The sequence below is a fragment of the Rhinoderma darwinii genome, chromosome 12, assembly GCF_050947455.1.
Source record: "Rhinoderma darwinii isolate aRhiDar2 chromosome 12, aRhiDar2.hap1, whole genome shotgun sequence".
NCBI classification, from domain to species: domain Eukaryota; kingdom Metazoa; phylum Chordata; class Amphibia; order Anura; family Rhinodermatidae; genus Rhinoderma; species Rhinoderma darwinii.
Window position 1 is genome coordinate 63,476,279 of NC_134698.1, and position 25,483 is coordinate 63,501,761.

At 42.7% G+C, this 25,483-nt stretch overlaps 1 protein-coding gene across 5 annotated transcripts in view; it reads left to right on the forward strand.

Annotated features, from left to right (window-relative positions):
- TMEM260 (transmembrane protein 260) overlaps positions 1–25,483 on the forward strand; it is a 79,308-nt gene that overhangs the window by 37,281 nt on the left and 16,544 nt on the right. For all 5 annotated transcript variants that reach the window (XR_012851256.1, XM_075843312.1, XM_075843309.1 and 2 more), the window contains exons 5-11: positions 13,706–13,883; positions 16,076–16,189; positions 18,670–18,849; positions 20,633–20,673; positions 21,130–21,216; positions 21,837–21,948; positions 25,084–25,256. Coding sequence is in view for 4 of the 5 variants with exons in the window: in XM_075843312.1 (XP_075699427.1) it covers positions 13,706–13,883; positions 16,076–16,189; positions 18,670–18,849; positions 20,633–20,673; positions 21,130–21,216; positions 21,837–21,948; positions 25,084–25,256 (885 nt within the window). In the remaining variant the exon portion in view is untranslated. The remainder of the gene's footprint in view (positions 1–13,705; positions 13,884–16,075; positions 16,190–18,669; positions 18,850–20,632; positions 20,674–21,129; positions 21,217–21,836; positions 21,949–25,083; positions 25,257–25,483) is intronic.

Here is a 25,483-nt window from a genome sequence, read left to right on the forward strand (position 1 = left end):
AGTATATACAGAAGGCACTGTGGCAGTATCTATAGAGGGCACTATGGCACTATCTAAAAAGGGGCTGCCTAATTTTGACATTTGTGTGTCTGCCAAACGCTGCCAACTGAGCCTCCGGACTGCATTTAGCGACACTTAAACTGTAAAACTGGATTGTTGAAATAAGCACGTGGAGAAATCTCGCAAATTTCCGGTAAGTTTAAGACCAGCTGTAAAGGATCTGCCAGGCACAACTTCTGTGTATACGCCCATAGGTAATCAGTCTGCACCTGAGTCTGTGTCTCTGAGACTGACTCCATCTTCCACCACTCAGGATGGCAGGCTTAGGAGTGGGAGAGCCTATCGCAGCCTGGCCAGACGGAGCTAGCTCCCGCCCTCTGTCTATTTATACCTGCCTTTCCTGTTCCTCCTTTGCTTGTGATTCTTCTCGTGTGGTTTCCTGGCCCAGCTACAGCTTCTAACTATTTGATCCTGCTCCGTACTGACCCTGGCTTACTGACTACTCTCCTGCTCTGCGTTTGGTACCTCGTTCTCTCCTGGTTTGACTCGGCTCGTTCACCACTCTTGTTGCTCACGGTGTTGCCGTGGGCAATTGCCCCTTTTCCCTTAGCTTTGTGTACCCTTGTCTGTTTGTCTCGTGCACTTACTGAGCGTAGGGACCGCCGCCCAGTTGTACCCCGTCTCCTAGGGCGGGTCGTTGCAAGTAGGCAGGGACAGAGTGGCGGGTAGATTAGGGCTCACTTGTCCGTTTCCCTACCCCCATCATTACATAATCACAAGCCCATATACCTAGTCTACCCTGGTCCCTGACACTACTATGGACCCCCTTGAGACCCTGGCCCAGCAAATGCAGGGTTTCTCCCTACAGGTCCAGGCCCTGGCTCAGAGGGTCAACCAGCCTGACGCTGCCATGGTAGTACCCCTCACCTCACCTCTTGAACCCCACCTCAAGTTGCCTGACCGGTTCTCAGGGGACCGGAGGACTTTTCTCTCCTTTCGGGAGAGTTGTAAGCTCTACTTTCGCTTAAAGCCCCACTCCTCAGGTTCTGAGAGCCAGCAGGTGGGTATAATTATGTCCCGGCTCCATGAAGGGCCCCAAGAATGGGCCTTCTCCCTGGCTCCTGACGCCCCTGAACTTTCCTCCGTTGACCGTTTCTTTTCTGCTCTCGGACTCATTTATGACGAGACTGACAGAACTGCCTTTGCCGAGAGTCAGCTGGTGACCTTACGTCAGGGTAAGAGACCTGTGGAGGAGTATTGCTCTGACTTTAGGAAGTAGTGCATAGCTTCTCGGTGGAATGACCCTGCCTTAAGGTGCCAGTTTAGGTTGGGTCTGTCGAACGCACTGAAAGACCTGCTAGTTAGCTATCCCTGTTCTGTCTCCTTAGACCAGGTTATGGCTTTAGCGGTACGACTTGACCGACGTCTCAGGGAAAGACAACTTGAACGGTTTTGTGTTTTCCCCTCTGACTCCCCCATGATGCCTCCCGAGGTCCCGTTGCTTCGCTCTTCCACGGAAGACTCGGAGGTACCTATGCAACTCGGGGCCTCCGTGTCCCCCCGACAACGTAGAGAGTTCCGCAGGAAGAATGGTCTCTGCTTCTATTGTGGGGATGTCAAACATCAAGTGAACACCTGTCCTAGGCGTAAGAATAAGCAGCCGGAAAACTTCCGCGCCTAAGTGATCATCGGGAAGGTCACTTGGGCGCACAGGTATTTCCCGTAAATATGAAACGTAATTAAATCTTGCTTCACTTTCAGGTCTCTTTTGGTGGTAGGTCTGCTACCGGAAGCGCCTTCGTGGATTCAGGGTCTTCTGCTAATATTATGTCTGTGGAATTTGCTGTCTCTAGCAATGCCTTTGATTGATTTGCCTAAACCTGTCCCGGTAGTGGGTATCGACTCCACTCCTCTTGCTAATGGTTATTTTACACAGCATACCCCTGTTTTTGAACTCCTTGTTGGCTCCATGCATTTGGAGCAGTGCTCTGTACTGTTGATGCAGGGATTATCGTCCGATTTGGTTTTAGGCCTTCCCTGGTTGCAGTTGCATAATCCCACGTTTGACTGGAATACTGGGGAGCTTACCAAATGGGGTAATGAATGCTTGACGTCATGTTTTTCTGTTAATTCTATTTCTCCCCCTGAGGAGGTGAACACGCTACCTGAGTTTGTTCAGGACTTCGCTGATGTTTTCTCTAAGGAGGCCTCCGAAGTGTTACCTCCTCATAGAGAATACGATTGCGCTATCGAATTGGTACCAGGAGCTAAGCTCCCTAAGGGTAGGATATTTAATCTCTCTTGTCCCGAACGTGAAGCCATGAGAGAGTATATCCAGGAATGCCTGGCCAAGGGTTACATTCGCCCCTCTACTTCTCCGGTAGGTGCTGGCTTCTTCTTCGTAGGGAAGAAGGATGGTGGTCTTAAGCCATGCATTGACTACCGTAACTTGAATAAGGTCACTGTAAGGAACCAGTATCCCCTTCCTTTGATTCCTGATCTCTTTAATCAGGTTCAGGGGGCCCAATGGTTCTCTAAGTTTGATCTACGGGGGGCGTATAACCTTATCCGCATCAAAGAGGGGGATGAGTGGAAGACTGCGTTTAACACGCCCGAAGGTCACTTCGAATACCTCGTCATGCCCTTTGGGTTGTGTAATGCTCCTGCGGTCTTCCAGAATTTCATAAATAAGATTTTAAGAGATTACCTTTAAGAGATTGTACTTTGATGACATACTGGTGTTTTCCAAGGACTGGTCCTCCCACATTGAGCATGTCAGGAAGGTGCTCCAGGTCCTTCGGGAAAACAAACTGTTTGCTAAAACCGAAAAATGTGTGTTTGGGGTACAGGAGATACCATTTTTGGGTCAAATCCTCACTCCTCATGAATTCCGCATGGACCCCGCCAAGGTCCAGGCTGTGGCGGAATGGGTCCAACCTGCCTCCCTGAAGGCGTTAGTGTTTCTTGGGGTTCGCTAATTATTACAGGAGATTTATTGCTAACTTCTCGGTCATCGCTAAGCCTCTTACGGACCTCACTCGCAAACGTGCTGATCTCCTCCACTGGCCTCCTGAGGCTGTCCAAGCTTTTGAGGTCCTTAAGAAGTGTTTTATCTCGGCCCCGGTGCTGGTTCAGCCCAACCAAATGGAGCCATTTAACGTGGAAGTTGACGCATCCGAGGTAGGAGTGGGGGCTGTCTTGTCCCAGGGTACCTGGTCCCTCACCCATCTCCGCCCCTGTGCCTACTTCTCCAGGAAGTTTTCGCCCACTGAGAGTAATTATGATATTGGCAACCGCGAACTCTTAGCCATTAAATGGGCATTTGAAGAGTGGCGCCACTTCCTGGAGGGGGCTAGGCACCAGGTAACGGTCCTTACCGACCACAAGAATCTGGTTTTCCTAGAATCTGCACGGAGGCTAAACCCGAGACAAGCTTGATGGGCGCTATTTTTTACCAGATTCAACTTTTTGGTTACCTATAGGGCTGGGTCTAAAAATATTAAGGCCGATGCACGGTCGCGTAGCTTCATGGCCAGCCCTCCTTCGGAGGAAGATCCTGCTTGTATTTTGCCTCCTGGTATAATCATTTCTTCTATTGATTCTGATTTAGTCTCTGAAATTGCGGCTGATCAAGGTTCAGCTCCCGGGAACCTTCCTGAGGACAAGCTGTTTGTTCCCCTGCAATTCCGGCTAAGGGTACTTAGGGAAAGTCACGACTCCGCACTATCTGGTCATCCAGGCGTCCTGGGTACCAAACACCTCATTGCCAGAAACTATTGGTGGCCTGGGTTGCCTAAAGACGTTAAGGCCTACGTCGCCGCTTGTGAGGTTTGTGCTAGGTCCAAGACTCCCAGGTCCCGACCAGCGGGCTTACTACATTCTTTGCCCATTCCTTGGACCCATATTTCCATGGATTTTATCACCGAGTTGCCTCCACCTCAAGGCAAGACGGTGGTGTGGGTTGTAGTAGACCGCTTCAGTAAGATGTGTCACTTTGTGCCCCTCAAGAAACTACCCAATGCCAAGACGTTAGCTACCTTGTTCGTCAAACACATCCTGCGTCTCCATGGGGTCCCTGTCAATATTGTTTCGGACAGAGGGGTACAATTTGTTTCATTGTTTTGGAGAGCCTTCTGTAAAAAGTTGGAGATTGATCTGTCCTTCTCCTCTGCCTTCCATCCTGAAACTAATGGCCAAACGGAGAGGACTAATCAATCTCTAGAACAATATTTAAGGTGTTTTATCTCTGACTGTCAATATGATTGGGTCTCATTCATTCCCCTCGCCGAATTTTCCCTTAATAACCGGGTCAGTCATTCGTCAGGGGTCTCCCCCTTTTTCTGTAATTTTGGGTTTAATCCACGGTTCTCCTCCTTCTTCACCTGGTAGTTCCAACAATCCCGAGGTAGAGGTCGTTCATCGGGAACTGTGCACAGTCTGGGCCCAGGTTCAGAAGAACCTAGAGGCGTCCCAGAGCGTAGAAAAAACTCAGGCTGATAGAAGACGTTCTGCTAACCCCTTGTTTATGGTCGGGGATCTGGTGTGGTTATCGTCTAGGAACTTGCGCCTTAAGGTCCCGTCCAAGAAGTTTGCTCCCCGGTTTATTGGGCCGTATAAGGTCATTGAAGTCCTCAATCCTGTCTCCTTCCGACTGGAGTTGCCCCCATCTTTTCGAATACACGACGTGTTTCATGCCTCCCTCCTTAAACGCTGCTCCCCGTCCTTGGCTCCCTCGAGGAAACCTCCTGTTCCCGTTCTCACCCCTGAGGGGGTAGAATTCGAGGTGGCCAAGATTGTGGACAGCAAGATGGTCCAAGGCTCCCTCCAGTACCTGGTCCATTGGAGAGGATACGAGCCTGAGGAGAGGACTTGGGTACCCGCCCGGGATGTTCACGCTGGGGTATTGGTCAGGAGGTTCCACCTTCATTTCCCCAATAAACCAGGTCCACTTAGAAAGGGTCCGGTGGCCCCTCATAAAAGGGGGGGGTACTGTAAAGGATCTGCCAGGCACAACTTCTGTGTATACGCCCATAGGTAATCAGTCTGCACCTGAGTCTATGTCTCTGAGACTGACTCCATCTTCCACCACTCAGGATGGCAGGCTTAGGAGTGGGAGAGCCTATCGCAGCCTGGCCAGACGGAGCTAGCTCCCGCCCTCTGTCTATTTATACCTGCCTTTCCTGTTCCTCCTTTGCTTGTGATTCTTCTCGTGTGGTTTCCTGGCCCAGCTACAGCTTCTAACTATTTGATCCTGCTCCGTACTGACCCTGGCTTACTGACTACTCTCCTGCTCTGCGTTTGGTACCTCGTTCTCTCCTGGTTTGACTCGGCTCGTTCACCACTCTTGTTGCTCACGGTGTTGCCGTGGGCAACTGCGCCTTTTCCCTTAGCTTTGTGTACCCTTGTCTGTTTGTCTCGTGCACTTACTGAGCGTAGGGACCGCCGCCCAGTTGTACCCCGTCGCCTAGGGCGGGTCGTTGCAAGTAGGCAGGGACAGAGTTGCGGGTAGATTAGGGCTCACTTGTCCGTTTCCCTACCCCCATCATTACACCAGAGCTATTATTATAGTAATATAGTATTATAGTAGTTCAAATAACTAATTAACAATAATTTTGTAATGTATGAAATTTTAAATTAATGCGGCCCGTCAACTTCATATGTTTTCTATATGTGGCCCACTTACCCGGCCGAGTTTGACACCCCTGGGTTATAGTAAGGTTTCTCTGCATAAATTAGGAGTTTTTAACATCGCGTATCCCTACGTATTATTGATTTGGATTGCCTCATATTACGTCGTACTCCTTGGCAAAAAATGCTAGGAGGTGCATTTTTGCTAAGCTGGAAAATCTGTAGTGTGATCTCCTGGTCCATTAAGTTCAATCTTTCTCAATCAATTACACCTCTAATTGCATGTAGTTATATGTAATTTGCAGTACATACTAAGACACTGATTCCATATGTTTTTACCATGGGGAACCTCTGACAAAATGTTTGCACTCAGGGAATGCCTACTCCTTCCTCAGGCAGGCCTGACACTGGGTGGGTAATGCATTTCATAAATCAAGCACACATCCATGCAATCTCCATAGACAAACTTTGCCACAAGTCAGTTTGTGAAATTTCTGATCGTCTACGAGGAACATCCATAAAGCTGTAGACCACGCAAACTCAGAGTGAGGTGCGTGAATAAAATCACCTATCCTCTGTTGTCTCACTCACTACAGAGCTTCACACTGCTTCGGGGTCTTAAAAAAAAAAAAGGGGTCTTCAAAAAAAAGAGTTTCAATTGTCAAGCAGCCTAAGATCATAATGTGCAATGCCAATAGTCAGCTAGAATGGTGTAAAGCACGTAGTCACTGGAGTCTGGAGCAGTTAAACGTGTTCTCTGAAGTGATGAATCTTGTTTCACTATCTGATGGAGGAATCTGGGTTTGGTGGATGCCAGGAAAAGTTTATGTACCTGAATGCATAGTGCCTAAAAAAATGTTTTGGTAGAGGTGGGATAATGGTCTTGTCACGCATGTGGGATATGTGGACCCACTGGGCCGCTCCGCCATAGCGGAGTAGCAGCTGGCCAAACTACAGTCAATAACCATCTATGGGGTAAGAGTACCTGGGAGGATGTTCAGGCAGATGCTCGGAGTAATGAATACCTATAAAAATACAGACCAAACGATAAACGTTTACAATAAACGTCCACACATATCAAAAAAGGAATGAAGAATGAATACCCATAACTGTACATGTGGACAAATCACACATCCAAACAGGAATAAATACAACAACAAGTACACATTTGTAATGATGACAATACTTTATTCAAATGCACATAAAAACATATTGGCCATCAAGACCTAAAATAAGACACACAATTTAAAATGCATAGATATGGAGCACATAAAGGCTATTGTGAGTGGAATATACTCAGTAGATAAAAGAATCAAAATATATAGAGGGTAATTCAGGAAGGCATATACAGATGAAAAGATTCAAATACCACAAGTGTGTTACTTACACCCAAGCCTTCACAAGAGATCAATTAAGCCAGGATAAGTATAGACAGGGGAAGGCACACCACACGCTGGTATACGTGTGAGTGTAAAGATATCAACAAAGAGTAACCATAATAAAGCCTAATCCCCAAAAACTATACCAACCAGTATATGTCATGATGAGCCTAGAAATGAACACCACACTGTGAGCCCTGACGCGCATTTCGCGGTAGCTTTATCAAGGGGTACACATAGTGCAACACCCTCTGAAAAAAGATTGCTCCACGCCAAGGCGTGTGTCTTCCTTTTTCTATCTATTAGAGACATAAGATCCTTTTCCTACCAGGAGTTCTTTCAATGTGGAGAGAGACGATAAGGAGCTTGGTGGAACTACAAGGATAAGAATTTCCATCCACACCCTCATAGGATTGTGGATTGTCCACTGCATTTTTCTGGGAGAGAGTCCATACTGAATGATATTGGACTGTTACCAGCACCGTCTGAGTGGTAAACTTAACTGTACTTTATATATGTACTAAAATATGTTGGATGGACCTCATGGATGGAGAACTATCAAAGCGGTTTTATACAGGAGACTGAAGACACAACTTGAAGGAGCCATACATATGATATAGCTGTCGGCAAAATGCTTGTTTGACCCACAGCTCCTTCAGCCGACACCACCGATCCGCTGAGCGTAAATGTGTATTTCAATGGGGAGAGGGGAATAAGCCGCTGCCGGACACTTTGAGGGAAATCCAACATGCACAATCCCCCTTTCTCCTGAATCTGCTGCCGAGGAGTTGACAGGCGCCTATACACATGAGATCATTTATCCTAGTCAAGTGAGTAGGGCCGAGATGCAATGCTGCCTTTTAGCTGTGGGAGTAATAGAAAAGTACACATCTCTTTACAAGGGAACACTTTCCTTTCTCTAATTTGAAAGACATTGAACGGTGATGATGATTATTATTATTAGAATTATTATTATTTTTTTATGCTTATGGTCTCCAGACTGAAAACTATTGTAAATAATGCTTGTACTGTATATAGTCATAATGGTAAGAAATCTTAATGGAAATTTAATTTCTTCTACAGTGTGGTCAATTTTTTGGACCTGCTATTTAATTACTTTGCTAATAATCAGTCAAAGTAATTTGAGTTTAAGGCTATGTTCACACTCAAAATCAAAGACGGCTGAAAATGATGGAGCTGTTTTCAAGGGAAAACAGCCTCTGATTTTCATCCGTTTTTGGGGTTGTTTTTCCATTGACACAATGAAAAACAGCTCCAAAAATGGCTCAAGAAGTGACGCTCCATCTATTAACATTTTTTTTTTAAAGCAGCAGTGTAAAAAAACACCCCCGTCTGAACTAAACGCCGTTTTTCCCATTTGAATTCAATAGGCAGATGTTTGTAGGCATTCACCTAGCTTTTTTTCTAGGCGTATTTACCCCAATATAATTTCTTCCTCCCTTCTGTTTCCCCTCTTCGCTCCTCCTCATGCTTTTTCACTGAAATGCTGTCAGAAGCTGCAGCTGCACCCCCTTCCTCATCGTTTTCCTGTCTTCTATTTACTGTTTTACATTAAATTGAATTTTTGGGGGATTGAGGAGGTTTTTGAACATCTGCAGAAAGTGAATGGATGCAACGTCCAATGGGGTTGTGGAAGCACTGGGCTACACTGCCGTAGCGGAGTATATGCTGGCCAGACAGATGTAATACAGTCACTGGTAGATGGTACCTTGGCTGCAGCTGCACACGTCAGATAGGTAGCGGATACAGACTGGTGCCGGATTACTGGATACAGACTGGTGCCGGATTACTGGATACAGACTGGTGCCGGATTACTGGATACAGACTGGTGCCGGATTACTGGATACAGACTGGTGCCGGATTACTGGAAGCAGGCTGGTGCCGGATAACTGGTAGCAGGCTGGTGCAGGATACAGAACTAGTCACAGACACAGGATATAGGATACAGAACTAGCCACGGACACAGGATACAGAACTAGTCACGGACACAGGACTTAGGATATAGAACTAGACATGGACACAGGATTCAAGAAACAGGATACGGAACCTTCGCAGGCTAACACTGGGTTAGTTACAACATTGCTCAGGCACGTGGGAGATGGTGAAGGTGCCTTAAGTAGTCCTGGGAAGCAGCAGGGGTGGTTGGGTAACTTCTGAATTTCGCCCACACTAGCCCTTTAAGAGGCGGCTGGAGCGCGCACTAGGGATCCTGCGGCTTTGTGCCACAGAATACAGAGCGCCAAGTGAGATACGAGACCCGGCGACGAGGACTGCTGTCAGACGTGGGGCCCGCCGCTGGCGTTACAAAGGAGAGCAACATACTGATGGAAGGAGAGCAAGATGCAACATTCTTCTATGAGTTTTAATACAAAGCTACATATATTCATGTCTACTCCTGATTTATTCATCAAAAATTATAACTACTTTTTTAACACCGAATTCGGAGGGCAATTTATTAAGACTGGCATGTCATACGCCAGTCTTAATAGTAAAAAAAAGTTAGAGTAAACTTCAGTGCATTTAAGAGGTGAACAGCTCTTAATATATATGTTGCATGTGCGGCTCAACGACCGCGGCCGTGCGCCACCCCCCCCCCCTACAACAGCAATAACATTAAAAACCACATACTCTTCTCACCGCTCCTCTTCTCCACTCCGCCTCCCTCATCTCCCCAGCACCACTCGTACAAGGTCCTGACGCCGAGCAGCATCAGGGCCTTATATGCGACGCAGCACTTCAAAGTCATCGGTGTTACCTCACATACAACGTCCTGCCGCTGCCCGGCGTCATGACATTGAGGAGCGCTGAAGTGATGAGGAAGCAAGAAGGGAGAAGCGGTGAGTAGCTCTACCATGCTGCTACTCTTAGAGCAAAATCTAGATTTCCAATATAATTTAAGCCAATTTTCTAGCGTAAATTATAATAAATCTGCCGGGCCTCAGTGGTAACGCCCATCCCGATGCCACTCTCCTCTTCTCAAAAGTGGCGAGAGTAGCGGAACAAGACCAAAAGTTGCAATTTGCACTGCAAACTGTACATAATTAGGTAACAGAACATCTCGAGACCGTTTGCTCTTGGTATACACATTTCCTGTTATACATTATTCAGTTTTATTAGAGCAGCAAATTATGACATTTTGGTTACAATTTGCTGATTTTTCTTTCATGGAGTGAAAAATGAACTTTTGTCCTACAGGCTTGGCAGACTGGAATACTAAAATTCAATAGTGTCTCAATTTGTGTGTATTTCGGACCTTCAGGGGAAACATTTGACAGTACATGATCATGGGAAAAGATGTGAGAGTCAAGATTATGGGATGGGATCCAAGATTAGTTTTCCCAGAATCAATGCTACAGTGATCACATATTTATTATCCTGTGCAAAAGTTCATGACGGCCTAAAGTATACTTCATCTGTACATCTTCAACTGCAGGTTAAATAGATGAAAGTAAAATGTCATGGATTTGTAAAAAAGTATTCAAATTTATGGGAATATACCTAAACATTTTTTCTATATTTGTTTTGTTCATCTGCCTCACAAGCAGTTATGGGGTGTTGATAGACTCTCAATATACCTGAGGCACTGGTAGGGGTAGATACAGATACAATTGAATGTAGTGATCATTGGTGCCAGGTGCTACCATCTATCTGGCAGTGTGATGGACAAGTCTGGGTTTGGTGAATGCCAGGAGAACGTTACCGACATGACTGCATTGTGCCATCTGTAAAGTTTGGTGGTGGAGGGATAATGCTATGGGGTTGTTTTTCATTGCTTGGCCTAGGTCCTTTTAGTTCCAGTGAAGGGAAATCTTAATTCTTCAGCATACCAAGACATTTTGGTCCATAAAGACATGGTTGAATGAGTTTAGTGTAGAAGAACTTGACTGGCCCACACGGAGACCTGACCTCAACCCCATCCAACACCTTTGGGATGATTTAGAATGGAGATTACGAGCCAGACCCTCTCCTCCAACATCAATGTCTGACCTCACAGATGCTCTTCTAGATGAATGACCAAGAATTCCTGCAAACACTCCAAAATCTTGTAGAAAGTCTTCCCAGAAGAGTGCAGCCAAAACCGCTTCCAAAGGGGGGAACCAACTCAATATTAATGCCTAGAAACCATAGTGTGTGTGTGTGTGTGTGTGTGTGTGTGTGTGTGTGTGTGTGTGTGTATAATTCTCCATGGGTATAGTATGAGGGCATATACATACTATGCATACTCAAATTAAAGGTGCAACCTCAGAAAAGACCTGATATACTTTGTTGCCTAAGGGGTTTGTCTCTTTGGTGTTCTTTAAATCTGTCACCGTCCCCTCATGTTTTGCTCTTGTCATTTCACACATTGTACCAGTTTTGTCCAGTGTGTTTTTTTATTTTAATCTGACATCTGATATTCTAGCATTTGTTATTGGCAAAGAACTGTTTAATAAACCACAATGTTGGAGTTATTTTAGTTTCATCTGTACATTAATTCACATTGGGCTCCATGTGATCTATGAGGTAGATGTTCTTCTATTTCAAATATGTACTTATTGCATATATAACTTGCCTTACGCATGATTTTATAAGTGGATTTTGACTATTTCAACAGGATTCACCACAAATCTAATGTTTATAGGCACTTCCCGGCAATTCCCGATATTTCCTGTTGGGGTAAAGAAGGATCAGAGGGCTTGCATTTTAACCTGTCCGAATCTTTGTTCCCCAAATTATAAGTGGCACCAGTGGTGTATGGCAAATGCTTATCTAATGCTAGCAGCTGTTGAATGTGTATGGGTAGCTTAGTCCAGGTTAACACTGCAGTTTTTTTGTTTAGCCAACATAAGTAGAGAATGCAAAGAAGAGGAAAATTATTATCTAACCTGGCTTTAAATGAGAGTTCCAAATTTAGGCATTTATGAGCTATTCACAGGATATGCCATAAAAGCCTGTTGGGTGTGGGACTTACTTCTGCCGCTCTCATCTATTGGGAAAACACAGTCCGGTGACCAATGTTCAACGATTCCCAACCAAAATGTTCTCCATACGTAGCAGCTCTCACCTCTTTTCGTAATTCACATAGATTTAAATGGAGAATGCCGCAAAGTGGAAAATGCGGTAGGCTGGAATTAAGGAATGGCGGCAATCGGACTCCCGTTCTTCCGATAGGTATGGGTCCCACCACTGGGTCCCTCACCTTTAAGGCATTTACCACTGGATCCCTCAACTAAAACCCAAAATGGCAATTCCATTGCGGAGACCCCCTAGTGATCAGTTGTAATCTGTGGTTGACTTCCCTAAGTGTTCAATTCCCCCGCAGCACCACCACAGGATAAATGAAACATTGACAGTTCCTTTCTTGAAATTGGAACTGTGTAATGTCAAGTATAGACATGCCAGGTTCTCCAGAGCTAGACTCTTTTTCTAGTTGCTCTCCACTCTGGCTAAAAGATGAAGGTCCTGAAAGTCCCCCTCTCTATTAACTCTGAATTCCCTAATCGGGTATTTAAAACAGGTTTTCTAAACCAGACCACATCTTTTTAATCCTATTGTTCCTTTACAAAAGGATTCAAGATAGATTCTCTGTGGAACCATTTACCTATTCACTTCACCTTTGCCATCGCTTAGTTTATATTGTACATACTATTTGACTAATGAGAAGAACTTAATGACCTGGTTTAATTTGAAGTTGACAGCAACTTGACCATGTCATTGTGGCCAGGACGTCCCGAATCAACAGGAGGGTTATGCTGGGGAAATCGGCTGATCTTGCCTTCTGTCACATAGGTGACACCAAGTTAAGGAAGATGCCACGGTAGAGAGAAGGAAAAGAACATCCGATAGGGTCCTACTAGTTAAGTCAAGAGTGGAGAAGGGCAACGAGTTTCATGTAAACAAGCTGCAGACTAAGTTTAACATTTTTTTTTCACATCTTATAACATGATAAGACCATTTATATTCTGAGACATAATGTCGCATGAGATGTATGACTTTCCATTGTGTAAATTAGCTGTAAGGTTAGGACTAGTAAGTGGTATCCGGAGTGTAAAAAGCCTTTCTGAACTCTAAAGAAAGTGTATTTCACTCCGTAGGTTTTCCTTCTACATAAGTAGGTTTCTTTTATAGTCAATCGATCATAAAAGAACTACCAAACCAGTGAGCAACCTGGCAGTGGTAGTTCTACAAGGACTCGAAACCCACAGGCAGCATGCCCCTATTGTGTAATCTACTATCTGGAAACACGGGACAGCTGTAGGACAAAGGCAGTCATTCACTGATCTCCCATTCTTCCATGTGACATTGAATCTGCCTGTTCCCCGTACACTAGGATCCATTGTTCTCCTCCTATTTATTTTAACATTACGGGCTTGTTACTCGCTACGGGCTTGTTGCTCGCTGCGGCCGCTGTTTTCATTCAATCTGGCAATGGTCTTGAAAGCTTAGAACTTCCTTTTCTACCTTAAGGGGCATGCCATGTGTACTAGGACATGAAACAGTTGCTCTCACTTACTATTATTGTGTACTTTTTTTTTTTTTCCTTCTAATTAATATTGTCAAGAATTGGTTTGTGGAAATATTACATACAGAACTGATAGCTCTTGGTAGTAAGAGCTGATTGTAGCTATAATATAAAATGCATAACAAACAGTTCTATTTTGTAGCAAAAGGAGATTTCCTGTTATCTGTGTTTGCAGGCTTTCTGGCTCATATACGGCAGGAATCCTTGCTGCAGGGTTATATTCATTTTCACGTCTCACATGGCAGTGGTCCATTGCAGCCGAGGTTTTCAGCCTGAACAATCTGTTTGTGGTGATGCTGATGGGTCTTACAGTGGAGTTTCACAAGGCAAAAACTGACAGCACAAGATCAAAGGTAATTTTTGTCTAGTTGGACACGTGGAGCAATGCCAAGTGAAATAGAACATTGTTATTTATTCATTTATTTATGTGATGTTAAATGTGCTAGGAGTAATTGAATTCAAGAGTTTATTACGGTCTTTTACATGTTTAAAGAGCATTTCCCCTACGAAAGCTTGGTTGCAACCTCTGTAGAAGTGGTAATGGTGGCCATATTGGTTGTCATCTAGTTATCCCAAAAACAGATAAAACTAAGATGGATAAAATACTTACCAACTAGCCCTTCTCAGAACCCCCTCTAGTGGAGAGATACTGCAAAAAGAGACTTCGGCTCTGGGGGGGGCTCGGTCAGTCATTTTAATGGGCGCCATATAATACTATATTTCTCCTGCACTGGCTGCTGCGGTGATAATGTGTGGGTATACATCTTTTATCATAGAGGAATCAACTGCGGGACTTGTAGTGGTTCCTCTATACCCTGGGTAGGCAACCAGTAGATCGAGATCAGGTCCTGTGTAAATCACTGATGCCTTAGTTCAACAAAGAGGGCACTTCAGTCCACAAGTTCTGGACTAAAGCAGCAGTAATTGTTAGTACTATAGTCCACAAGAATCCTCAGTTTTTGTTTGTTACTAAAGATGAGCAATTTTCCAGAAAGTAGTTTGAGGGCCGATGGAATAGAAATTCGATTTGGTTCGAATAAATTCGCTGTGTATTGCAAGTGCCCCAATTGTCTTGTCTGACTCTCTGATGTCTTTACTGGACTGTATCCAAGTTGGATACAGTCCTAGAAGACATCATAAAGTCAAACAGGGCAATTGGGGCATCTGCAATTCCACCCCTAAAATAAAAAAAATACCAACGCCACCTGTCTTCCATAGCGATGGCTGTGATTGGCTGCAGCAGTCACATGTGACAAAACAACACCATATCAGGTGGCCAGCAGGTAAGCATCGCTACGGGAGACCAGGGAAGTGGTGAGTAAGGTATTACGCCACTCTTTCTTTTTTTTTTTCTTTTCTTTTTTATATATATAATCTGTAAAATGAGGCCGGTGCTCGCTGGTGGCCACCAATTTGCTGATTTGTGCACCGTGAACCCCAAATCTTTTAGATTTCTGCGAGTCCGAAACTTTGGGGAAATTCGGACCCAATTGAATTTTGTGCCAAATCGATTCGCTCATCTCTGTTACCTTTCTAACTGACATACTTTTTTCTCCTCTACTTATAATATTTTTACAGACGAAATATGTTTTTATGTTTCTTCTACATTTATTTGAGAAAATATTTGCAGCATTAGGCTAAGTTCACACGTAGCGGATTTGCTGTTGAAAATTTGCGCAGAAAACCTAAGGGAAATTTGCAACAACAAATCTGCACCAAATCTTACTTATTTCCCTGCCGACAACAACCGGGTGTACTCTGTACTTCAATCCCCATGTCCTCTCATGGCAATGCTTTCCTGGTCCCCCCGCTGGCCTATGTATACCCGGCCTCCAGCGATGACGTGTCGTCACATGTGACCACTGCAATCTGTGATTGACTAGCGGTCACGTGTCGATTCGACACATTATCTTTGAAGGCTGGGTGTACAGAGCCCGGAAGGGGATCAGGGAAGTGTTGCCATGGGAACACCAGGAGAGGGGAGTTTAGTGTTATTTTTAATTCTAAACTCTGGACTTGCAGATTTTGCTGCAGATTCGCAGGAAATCCAACAACAATAGGCTTTTCTTGTGGATTTCTTCTTCCGTATTGAAGTCAATGGGAAAAAACTTCAACAAATCTGTGCACTTTCTGCAGCAGAAATTTACATTCTCCATAATTAAAAATCTGCAGGTCAATTTATGTCCGAAATTTTTTTTCTGTCCAGTTGGAAAATTCTCAGCAAATCCACTATGTGTGATTGTAGCCTAACAATGTGATTAAATTGGTTCTCTCCGTAAGACAAGCTGCTTAGCTGGCACCGTGGGATCATCACCACCCTTTTCCTGCCAAGTGATCCAAGCAAGGATTCAAAAAGTTTATCACTCTCCCTACTACATCACTTTCAAACTTCCCCCGGGAATCCTGATGTTTGGGCATGGTAATAAGAAGCAACGCTGTCAGGGATGTTATAGAACTGCTACGCATCTAGAGCTTGTTGACCTTTTGAAAAGATGGTTCTTAATAACTTCTTGTAATTAATGATTGTTTCCATTTTTATTCTTAGATTTCTCTCTATGGTGCCTTTTGTTGTGGACTCAGTTTGTGTAACCAACACACTATTGTACTGTATGTAATATGCATTGTAATATGGATTCTAGGTCATCGGTTCATGCACAAGGTTGGTATGCCTATTCATGAACACACCTCGCCTTAGAGTTTGGAAGGTTATTTTTAAGAAGAAGCCAATTTTGGGGGTAATGTAGTAAATTGAAGCGTGCCTCCAGTTAAAAACCTCTTAGGATATACACATCAATTTAAGTTTCTAATTAACACCTTCCCAACATTTAACATAACTGAAAGTTATGGCTGAGTAGGGGGAAGTATGGATCGGGCTCACGGGCTGACCCTGCTACACACCCAGCGGGTGTTGGCTGTATGTTACAGCCGACACTTCACTTTAACGGTTGGGATAGGAGATGACTCCGATCTTGGCTGTTTAACTTCATATATTCCCCGGTCAATAGAGTCCACGGCATCTAAGCTGTTAGAGGGTGGGGGGGCTTTGTCACCCCTTAAAAATGGAAAACCAAATAATGGCTGCGGTGGCAAAGGGTTGAGAAATTGATTGCTCTATGCTGCCTTGTAGCTTTATTCACTTGCAGGCTGCACACTACATTAATTTCAACATAGGGCAGCGTAGGAAGTGACTTGAATTAATGCAGGCCTTTACTTCCTCCCTGCTGATGTCAGATGTAGAAGCCGATAGTGAGAGATATAGCTGAAATAACTTGAATATCTTACCCACACAAGGAATAGCAAGCTGTCTGTGTGTCTGTAGAGGGAACTTACTAGTTAATCTAAAGTCATGTGTCATCAGCACTAGTTCAAGCAGGCAGCTTTACTCTCTCTGCAATGTGGGAGAAGTGGTAAATGTAATGTGAGCTAGTCTTGTAGAAACAGTGAATGTGACCGGTCTGCAGCTCCACTGTATCTGTAACATGGTGGACCATAAAAACAACTTCCTGTTAGTGAATTAGGAGGAAGAGATATCTGCAGCACAAATGGCCAAGCTTTAAAGGGAAAGGCTTAACAAAGGTACCGTACTTGAGGATCTAAGAGCACTTTTAAGGTTTTTTTGTTAACTGGAGGTATGCTTTAATTTACAGCAAGTGATTGCTGGAGTAATACAGTTTGGGATCTCCCTTGTTTCTATTATACTGGTAGAAATGTGAGCAGTGACCTTATTTGTAGTGTCCAAGATACAATTGTCCGTATACAGATGTACAAGGCACATTCAACTTTTGTAGGAACCTATAAATATTGCATGATTATCCAAAATATCGTAAGACCTGAAGCAGAAGATTGAGCAGATACAGTAACCAAATAGAAAATCAATCCCATTCGACAACTATTTGCTTGTAGAATATTAGAATTTTTTTTGGGGTGCACATTCATTTTCATTGGGCTGTATGTCTTCTCTACCCTTAAAAGAAAATAATTCTTTCTTTTACATCTGATAAACTGAATCTGTCAGGTTTGCCAATTCTGACTGGCATTAATACCTGCATTATTGTTTTACTAAATGTCAAAATATTATTTTTTACACATGTCTAAAAGTACCAAGAATGTGCCAGTTCCAAACAATTGCTGTTAGTCAGGCAATTCTGTAACTCCAATTCAGTTCAGTGGAGAATGACAATACTTCTGTGGCCAATTCTTCACTGATGGTTGGTACCAATCCTTTCTTGAAAAGGGTCCCACTGGTTCGACTTTTCGAAGATACGTAATTGACGTCCTAAAAATAATTTTTGGGACCACACCTCTCACTCCTTTTGCTTGGTCCTCGCTTTCTCTGGAAGAATATTGATCTCCAGTAAAGTCTAGTCTCTACATCTGCTTTGCCCTTAACTTTTCACATTCTCTTCTACTACTCTTCCTTTCTATTTTCTCTCTCTCATTTGACTTTACTGCCTCTACGTGTCCTCTCACCCCCTTTTCGACTCACTACCCCCTATGGTGTACCCACTTGCTCTTCCCCTGGATTCTTGTGTTCCCTCTTCCATATGCTCATTCCTACCCTCTTTCTCTCCCTAAAAAACCTGAAGTGGAGGAACATTGGTCATGGATTCTCCTATAGACTTTTATAACCAGTTTGTTTTGGTTGTTGGGTTCTCTAATCTCGATTTTTGTTGTTTTTTTTTTTTATGGAAACCCAAGTTCTTGTTGAAATCCTGTCTTCAAAAGGAAATATTCTGAGGGATTTTTTAATTTCTACATTTTCTGATTTTTATTGATGAGTACAGGATATTCTGTAAAATACACTTATCAGCCGCCTCCTTATAATTTTCGAGTGGGTTATCTCAGCCTTGCAGTTCCTACCTATGGATATCAGGAAAATGATTTCTGCACAGGCAATGCAGGTTATGATACTAAGGAGTCTGGGCTAATAATGTTGGATTCACTTACATTCTCACTCTGCCATGCAAAAGAGATCAGTTCGAAGCAATTTCTAAATAATCCCCAAAGTCAGGAGATTTGACAGCATTCCCAGAGACTTGTTACAAAATGGGAAATCATCTATGTGTAAAATATTATTTGATGTTTTCCAGCCTCTTGTAAAAGTTTGTCGGGCAGTAACACACAATGTTTTTTGTGCAGGAATTGTCCTGGAGTTATTTGCTGAAGTTAGGGCTCTCCTTCACCGTGGGGCTCTTACCTTATTCCTACCTAATTGTTTCCTCGCACTTCAATCAAGCACAGTGGACCTGGGGAGACCAGACGTCCGTTCAAGGGTTTCTAACTCATTTACTTCGAGAGGAGTATGGGACATTTAGTCTGGTAAAACCCTCCCTCTTGTTTCCTCTCCTTTGATGTCTAGTAGAACTCTAAATGCAATATTATCAGAAATTCCTTTCGGTTTTATTTAAGTGGTTAATCTGTTATTTAGCTGAATACTTTGATTGGAATTAAATCCCTACCTCTGATTAATGTTGTTTAAAGGACAGTTTCAGAAGTGCCTCTCTTTATTCCTTTTCTTCCTTTTTTTGCTTTAATAGTCAACGTAAAAAAGTCATCAGGATGGCTTAGCATAAAGTTATTGAACGGGATTCCAGCAGACTGGCAGAGCCAATGAGAAACCATACTTGAATCTCTGCTAGTCCTGTTTCTCATTGGTTCCATTGTTTGTAGTCTTCATATCTAACATTGCCACCTATACAGCTTAAAATAAAACATTTTTGCTAAATTTATAAAAAATTATATTCTGCTGTTCCTTTTGTATATCTTTCTGGATGATAACCACCATTACAGCTCCCACAGGTTTCCTAGACTTCTTCTTGGCCTATCTGCCTAGCTATTGAATGATAGAGAATTGAGGGATGTATAAGAGGTACAGTGACTATACAGAAGTCTAAAGATTGCCATACACATTCAATTTCGGTCGATCGAACCCGCAATTTAGTTTTCGTATTTGATATTCTGACGATGTTCGTTTGACAGAAGTTGGTGAAAAAAAGGATCGGGCATGTTGAATTTCAACATGCCCAATCCTTTATTCTCAAGAAAAATACTCCGGCGCCAGCTTTGTCTAGAAGCAGCTTATTCGTCTCTTCCCATTTAGAACACATGCCTTGATTAGCTGAACCGAGCGTTCATGTGTATGGGGAAGTTGGGAGGAATAACCAGCCCAAAAAGTGTTGAAGCAACAGCTATAAAAGGTGTGTGGCCACCTTAAAGAGGTTTTTCCATAATCATTATTTATCACCTATCCACAGGATAGGTGATGAATATCTGATTGGTGGGGGTCCGACCACTGGAACCCCTACGAATCATGAGAATGGGCTTACCTTGCCCTTCCTGGGAGCCCCAAAGGAATGGAGTGGAATTGCACATGCTTGACCACGGCTCCATTAATTTCTATGGGGCTGCTGAGCATCTTTGGCAGCCCCATAGAAATTAATGGAGCGGTGGCCGAGCATGCGCATATAGGGCTCCCAGGAACGGCAAGGTAAGCTCATTCTCGTGATCGGTGGGGACCCAGTGGTCGGGCCCCCACCGATCAGATATTTATCACCTATCTTATGGATAGGTGATATATATTGATTGTGGGGAAACCCCTTTAAGATAGCTGGGTAAAAATGGATTCTGGGACAGGATTTTTTTTATTTTTTAACTCGGTTTGAATAAGAAAATAAAATAATTTCCTATATATTCACCATCTTTATTCTGCCCTCTACTCACCCTTGCTTGTGGCACGATGTCTATCGCATCTGTAAGGTGCATTATGCCACAACCAGTATTTACACGATGGGCAGAATCTCAACTGAGGATATATAGTACCTTTTAATTTTTTGTCATTTTTTTTTTTTGCATTCATTTTTTTTTTAAATAACATGTATTCCTGTTTAAGAAAACCCCATTTAAAGTCTGTGTGGGAGTTGTAATGGTGGTCCTATTGGTTGTGACACTGATTATCCAGAAATAAATCTATTTGTGACTTTCCTTTTTTTTTTTTATTTGACTATTAGTATGTGTTTTGCAAAAAGCTATATTTTAGTTTTTTTTATGACATTTTTGATTAAATTATAACTGTAGATGTTTTATTTTATTTTTTTACCACTAGGCAAAATCAGAATCCGGATCCAGTATGGGAGACACTCTGATGTATGAACATGACTGTATTTAACGTGTATACTATGGCTCCTCAGGACAGTCAAGAATATATATGTAGATATTGCTAGAGTAATTAATTTAGTAATTGTGTGTATTCCTGACATAAACTTAATAAGGTGGCCAGAATATGTGTCTAGTAGACTGTGTATATGTGGTACTAGAAACGATAGAATTGAAGGTGGGCAAGTTTCTTATTACGTAGACATATTTCCTTTGTATAGAATACAGCTTTGTTTTAGGAAATTTACTTGTCAATGAATAAAAACTTTACAAATTTTGGCTTTACTAAATTACATTGAAAGATACCACAGTTATTCCTCTGTATGTAGCGTTCTCCCAATATATATATTTTTATGTATAATAGAAATCTGGATAAAAGTATGTATGTACGTGCATGTTTTTCTGTATTATGTAGTATATGTGATTTTTTTTAATTTATTTTTTTAGGTTTCAAATCAACCACATGTTTATAGAAATCTCTCCAATGGCTCAAGGTCTAGCACTTTTATGTTTGTTACTTTGCTTTATTCACAGGTCAGTATGGACACTTCACAATTATCCGTCTGATATAATTTTTCTATACGCCCATGTCAATTATTACTGATATTGGAAGTCTATTTATGAATTTGCAAACATAGTCTCTTCCATGACTTCAGATTACCCTTATTATTTGCTGCAGTTGTTCTATTATTGTATATACTAAATATGCCAACATTGTTACTTGGTAAAGGGGTTGAATGAAATTAAAGAAAATGGTTATTCTGGGAACGACGTGACTTTTGTTCGTAGGCTGTGTCTGGTATTGCAGATCTTGATATGGGGCAGAGCTGAAATGCCTGGCACAGCCCATTGACTGGGTAAAAAAAACGCAGACCATTTTAAATTGGAGCCATCATAGCGATCAGCTGATCAGGCGCAAGTCCAGCTTCAAAAGTCCTGGTGATGAGCAGAAAGCTGCGTCCTATACGTTTCTCCACACTATGACGTCCTTGTCCTGATAGGGCATATGGAATGGGGTTATCTCATGAATAATAATACGGTTTCCCACTATTCAGGAAGTCTTGGTGTGTAGCGCCTGCATAGCTCCAATTGCATACGTTCTTCTATAAACTTCTATAGTTTTATACTGACATTTTTCCTATTTTCTTTTGCAGGGAGTCCAACTCTTCCATTGTGTTTCTGTTTACTGCAATGCTGCTGGGCTATTCTTTATTTTTCTCCTGGAGAGCAAATTTGGACATTACGAAGCCTTTGTTCTTGGGTGTGGTAAGTTTGTTATTTGGTATATTCTAGATTTATAGAATGATAGACATATGTCATTAAAGAGGTTGTCTGGTTTCAGTAAATGAATGTTGTTTTTTGTCTAATTAAAAGTCATACGATTTTCCAATATACTTTCTGTATTAATTCTTCACAGTTTTCAAGATCTCTGCTTGTTGTTATTCAGTAGTAATATTTATTGTTTACTTCCAGTGGATACAATTCTGTCCATGGTCATGTGATGGACACACAGGTGTTGGGATCGTTAGAAGACACAGCTCTGATACGTATACTGTAACGAACCGCGCACCTGTGTGTACATCACATGACCATGGACAGAAGTTATTCACTCAAAGTAAACACTGAATGTTCCTACTGAATAACAACAAGCAGAGGTCTTGAAAACTGTGAGAAATAAATAAAGTATATTGGAAAATTGTATAACTTTTAATCAAACTAAAAACATTAATTTGCTTAAATTGGACAACCCCTTTAAAGGGAACCGGTCACATTTAAAATGCAGTCAAATCTGCAGGTAGGCGGTCTCACTCAATGATCCTAAGCCTTTCCAGTATGAGCATGCATACCGCCTTCAGATCGGACTGCATTTTCAACGTGACAGGTTCCTTTTAAAGAATACAAAAAGCTGTTATACACAACCCAAAACTGACCACTCCGATTTAAGTTGAATCATCCTGAGGTTCGTAATGGCTACAATCCGAGGGGGAGGGGAGAGGGAGAGGGAGCGTGACAAAATCATGACTGTCTTCAATTTCATTATAAGTGATGTCCAAAATGGGTATAAATTCCAGTCAAGGTAACATAAAAAGGTTTAAAAATGTTTTTCTTGTTCCCTGCTAGGACTCAAGCCTATTCTTTTTGGGGTAAAACATATGAAAATAAGCACTAGCTTTTATGCGATTGTGTGAACAAGGTCTTAAACAGAGTCTGTAACAGGACTGAGCACTTTTAGTTAGATTATCTATTAGATGAAGATAATCTTAAGGCCGGGTTTACACGTAGCGTAAATACTGCGGGTTTCTGCAACTGATTTTGTTGAGGAGAATCCGCAGCATAGTACAGTAGCAGCAGCAGCGTAAATGATAAAAACTGCTCAGAAATTGACCTGCAGTACGTTTGTTTAATCTGCAGGATGTCAATTGTATTTGCATAATCTCTGCTTTTTTTTGTTGCAGGTTTTCTCCATTGAATTCAATGGGGAGGTAAAACCCAGAACAATAGCGTTTTTTTTTTTCTGTGGCGGGAAAGCTGCATTTCCCACAGAAAAATCGCAACTCAGAAAAAAAAAGTTAATCTTATACTTACCCAGAATTCTGTGCTTCTTCGTCCAAGCCGGCCTACTGGGATGACGTTTCATCCCATGTGATCGCTGTAGCCAATCACAGGAAACGTCACCGCAGGAGGCCGGACTTCAGGACGTCTGAGGCAGCACGAACTCCACCTTGCCTCTGTACTGATGGAACTGAATGTTCCCAATGCCATCACCAGCCTAGGTATCAACCTGTAGCTGCTACGGATAAGACACCTGATCGCTCACAGTAGGGGCATTTCACTGGGAAGCTCTCTCCTTTTAGGCTACATGCACACGTCGCATAATTTGGTGCAGAAAGTCCACATTAAAATCACAGATAAACGCAGGTACTTCCACAGGTAAAATCCACATTTTACATTTTGATGCGGAAATAGCTGTGATTTTATGCTGCAGAATTTAGTGCTTGGTTTATAAACTTGTCAGATACAATTCAGAGGCGGAAACGCAAGATAAGTTGACATGCTGCAGATTTTAAACCACGCAAAAAAATTCTGCAATGAGTAGATGAAATTACTTAAAATCGAATTTACTTTGCTGGTACTGTATTAAACGGCAAATCCGCACGTAATACACATTGTGTGTATTTGGCCTTAGACTACATGCACACATTGCATAATTTGGTGCAGAAAATCCATATCAAAGATGCAGATAAATGTAGGTAATTCTGCAGGTAAAATCTGCTCTTAACGGTGCGTTTTTTTTAATGCGTTTTTAGGTGCGTTTTATAAAGCTTAATGCGGAAATATGTGCGGTTTTTATGCTGTATATTTCGTTGCGTTTTTTTATATACTTGTCAGTTAAAATTCTGAGACAGAAACTCAAGATAAGTTGACAAGCTGCTGATTTAAAAATACGCACTGCAGGTCAATTTATGTGCGGGAAAATTCTGCAATGTGTAGATGGGATTACTTGAAAACTCATTTACTTTGCTGTTACTGTATTACGCTTCGGATTTGATGCAGGAAAATCCAAGAGACAAATCTGCACGTAATACGCATGGTGTGCATATGGCCATAGGGTGAAGAACAGGTGTTTATCTCCGACTCGGTGCTTCAAATTAGTCAGCACCAATTCTACTGAGAAATAAATAAAAATTCCTCCTTCTAGTAGGTACCAAACACTATCAGGGTTGGTGGTTCTTTGTTGGAAAGGAACCATTCTAGCTGTTACCAATCAAGAAACTCCGCCCTAGGGGTTGGTTTGCTCCGTATAATTGAACTATCTGAAACCATTAGATGTAGAAGATGAAATAGTTCTACTTTAAAGCGTTCTCATTACGTTGATGACATCTTCTTTGGAACTCTCCACTACCTAGATCAGGAATACCGGACATCTTTACCATGGGGAAGCACTGCAAATTTTATTTTTTAGGAAACCCCTAAGGGTATGTTCACACGGCAGTGTCCGTAACGGCTGAAATTACGGGGCTGTTTTCAGGAGAAAACAGCTCCGTAATTTCAGCCGTAATGGCGTGTTGAGGCGCTTTTTGCTGCGTCCATTACGGACGTTAAATGGAGCTGGTTTTCCATGGAGTCCATGGAAAACGGCTCCATTTACGTCTGAAGAAGTGACAGGCACTTCTTTTGACAGCGGCGCGTAAAAAAAATGACCGTGTGCAGAGAACATCGTAAGACCCATTCTAATGAATGGGCAGATGTTTGCCAACTCTATTGAGCCGCATTTTCAGATGTAAATCGAGGCGTAAAACACCCGAATTACGTCCGTAAATAAGCCGTGTGAACATACCCTAAAGGTGTGCCATGCCTACTGTAAAAGTGACCGCTCTTAACACTTATTCTATCCCATAGGTGGAGAGGTTTTGGATGCAGAGCAATATTGTGGTTTGTGCGCTGGCAGGACATGGTCTGGCTTTATTGACACGCGGCATGAGAACAATGATGGCAAACAACGACTTAATTTCGTACTTAGAATGGATTTTCACACTTGCAGTTGTTGCCCGCCAATTACACGCTAACTACAGGTAGGTCTATTTTGGGTATTACAGAGCAGTTCCAATAGGATGGCTTCCACACGACTCATTTATGGGTTTATAGTCATTTTGGGGTTTTTCATAGTCAGTAGGATCCAGAAGGAATCTTGGTTGAAGGTCCAGAATTCTGCTGTCCATTTTCCAGTGGCCCAATTCTGTATCTTCTGTACCCAATTCTGCGCTATCCCCCCAAGCTCAGACCAGAGAATTTGTCCTGT